The 1,948-nt window shown below is 55.0% G+C and overlaps 1 protein-coding gene across 1 annotated transcript in view; it reads left to right on the top strand.

Moving 5' to 3' along the window:
• TG (thyroglobulin) overlaps positions 1-1,948 on the top strand; it is a 189,613-nt gene that overhangs the window by 104,498 nt on the left and 83,167 nt on the right. Inside the window, exons 38-39 of the mRNA XM_004697385.1 lie at positions 328-547; positions 1,721-1,814. Coding sequence (XP_004697442.1) covers positions 328-547; positions 1,721-1,814 — 314 coding nt within the window. The remainder of the gene's footprint in view (positions 1-327; positions 548-1,720; positions 1,815-1,948) is intronic.

Raw genomic sequence — 1,948 nt, 5'->3', positions numbered from 1 at the left:
TCTGGAGACCCACCGGGAGAGCTGCTGTGCACTGTCTCGTGGTCCCTAGGGATGAGTGTTGACTTGCCGGCTGGTTGGGTTGATCATCATTCAGCATCTTCATTAATATCTCACATCGGCTGGACATAAGCTACTGGGGGCCTGAATGAATTACTAACCTTTTCAAAGAGATAGATAGATAGATAGATAGATAGATAGATAGATAGATAGATAGATAGATAGATAGATAGATAGAATGTCTGAAGCTTATCCAGATACCTGAGAGCCAAGCACCCATCACTGCCTCTCTCACCTGTGCCTCTTACCCTCATTTCCCCTCCCCGACAGGCATTCCTCCACTCCGCTCTGCAGCAAGTGCACCTTCTGTGCCCCTGGCCACCCATGGCCAGCTGATGGGCAGGTCCCAGGCCATCAAAGTGGGCACTTCATGGAAGCAGGTGGACCAGTTCCTCGGGGTACCGTACGCTGCCCCACCCCTGGCAGAAGACCGCTTCCAGGCCCCCAGGCCCTTGAACTGGACCGGTTCCTGGGATGCCACCCAGCCCCGGTAAGGGGTCAGCGAGGCCCTTGGTGGCCAGGACTGTTCAGAGGGAGGCTTCAGAGCATAGCAGTGTCTTCTGGGTGGAGTGGCATCTGAGGAGAGGAGGGAGGGGTTGGAGGAAGGGGGTGTTACAGAGCACCATATGCCCCACCAGCTAGATGCTAAGAGCCTGTGACTTACTTGCTGTGAACTCTGTGAGGACAGGGGGACCCGTGTGGGACTCAGGGACCCCAGATGAGCTCTACACAAGCCTTTCAGTGTCCCCTGAGGGGCAGCATCAAGGGAAGACTGGGATAGGCCACATAGGGTGTTTGCGGAGGCCAAGCCTGAAGGAGGGGGCACTCGCCATCTAGGTCAGGCACCGCACCTGACTTGATGGCAGTGACCTTGGCTTGAGAGATTTATTTATATAAAAAAAACAACAAACATTAAAAAAAACATTCCTCTCTCAATAAACCCCATGGCCATCAAGTTGATGCTGAGCCCTAACAGCCCTACCAGATAGAGAACTGCCCTGCAGGTTTCTGAGGCTGCAACTCTTCATGCAGCCAAGTCTCCCTTCTCCTGCGGAGCAGTTGCTGGGTTCGAACCACTGACCTCTGGGTTAGCAGTCTAGTGCTTAAGTACTGGGCCACCAGGACTCATTTTCTCATTGTTTGAAACCCTGATGAAGGAGTTTCTTCAAAAGAAGGAAAAGACAGAAAAACGAATCCAGTTTTCCTATCCCCACCCCCCACCCCCCATCACTACCCATCCCCAGTTTTGTCCATTTCTGCACAGGCACACAGGCACGCACTGCCAAGGGCCGGCATTGGAGGGAAACGTTTGCATTTTTCTGCCGCAGCATATTCAGACTGCCTGAGATCCTCGGCAAGGGCCCCGCCACCCTGTCCTGAGGCCATGTGTCACAAGCCAGCTGCTGGGTAGGCCCAGGCCCCCGGCCAGATACACGAAGAGCTAGGAGGCTCATGAAGTCCCCACGCAAGGGGTGGTGATGGCTGCCAAGCTCCTGAGTGGCACCATTGTCCCCTTTCTTTCTTGGGCCATTGAGTCAGCAGCCTGGTCTTGGGTTGGCAGCTTCTCACTGGGTATTCTCATGCATGCGGGCCGTGGCCCCAGTGGTACATGGGGACTCTCTGTGGGGCAGTATCTCCTGAGTCAGATGGTCTGTACCTGCAGGGCCAGCTGCTGGCAGCCCGGAGCCAAGACACCCACGCCTCTTGGAGTCAGCGAGGACTGCTTGTATCTCAACGTGTTTGTCCCCGAGGGTGCGGTGAGTACCGAGCCTTTATCCCTGAGGGTTCAGGGTGAGTACTGAGCCCTCATATCTGAAGGCAAAGTGAGTACTGAGCCCTCATCCTTGAGGGTGAAGTGAGTACTGAGCCCTCGTCCCTGAGGGTGAAGTGA

Source organism: Echinops telfairi, unplaced genomic scaffold (assembly GCF_000313985.2).
Source record: "Echinops telfairi isolate 266 unplaced genomic scaffold, ASM31398v2 ScPeMD7_1;HRSCAF=3_0, whole genome shotgun sequence".
In the NCBI taxonomy this organism is placed as follows: domain Eukaryota; kingdom Metazoa; phylum Chordata; class Mammalia; order Afrosoricida; family Tenrecidae; genus Echinops; species Echinops telfairi.
This window is presented reverse-complemented; position numbering and strand designations above follow the sequence as displayed.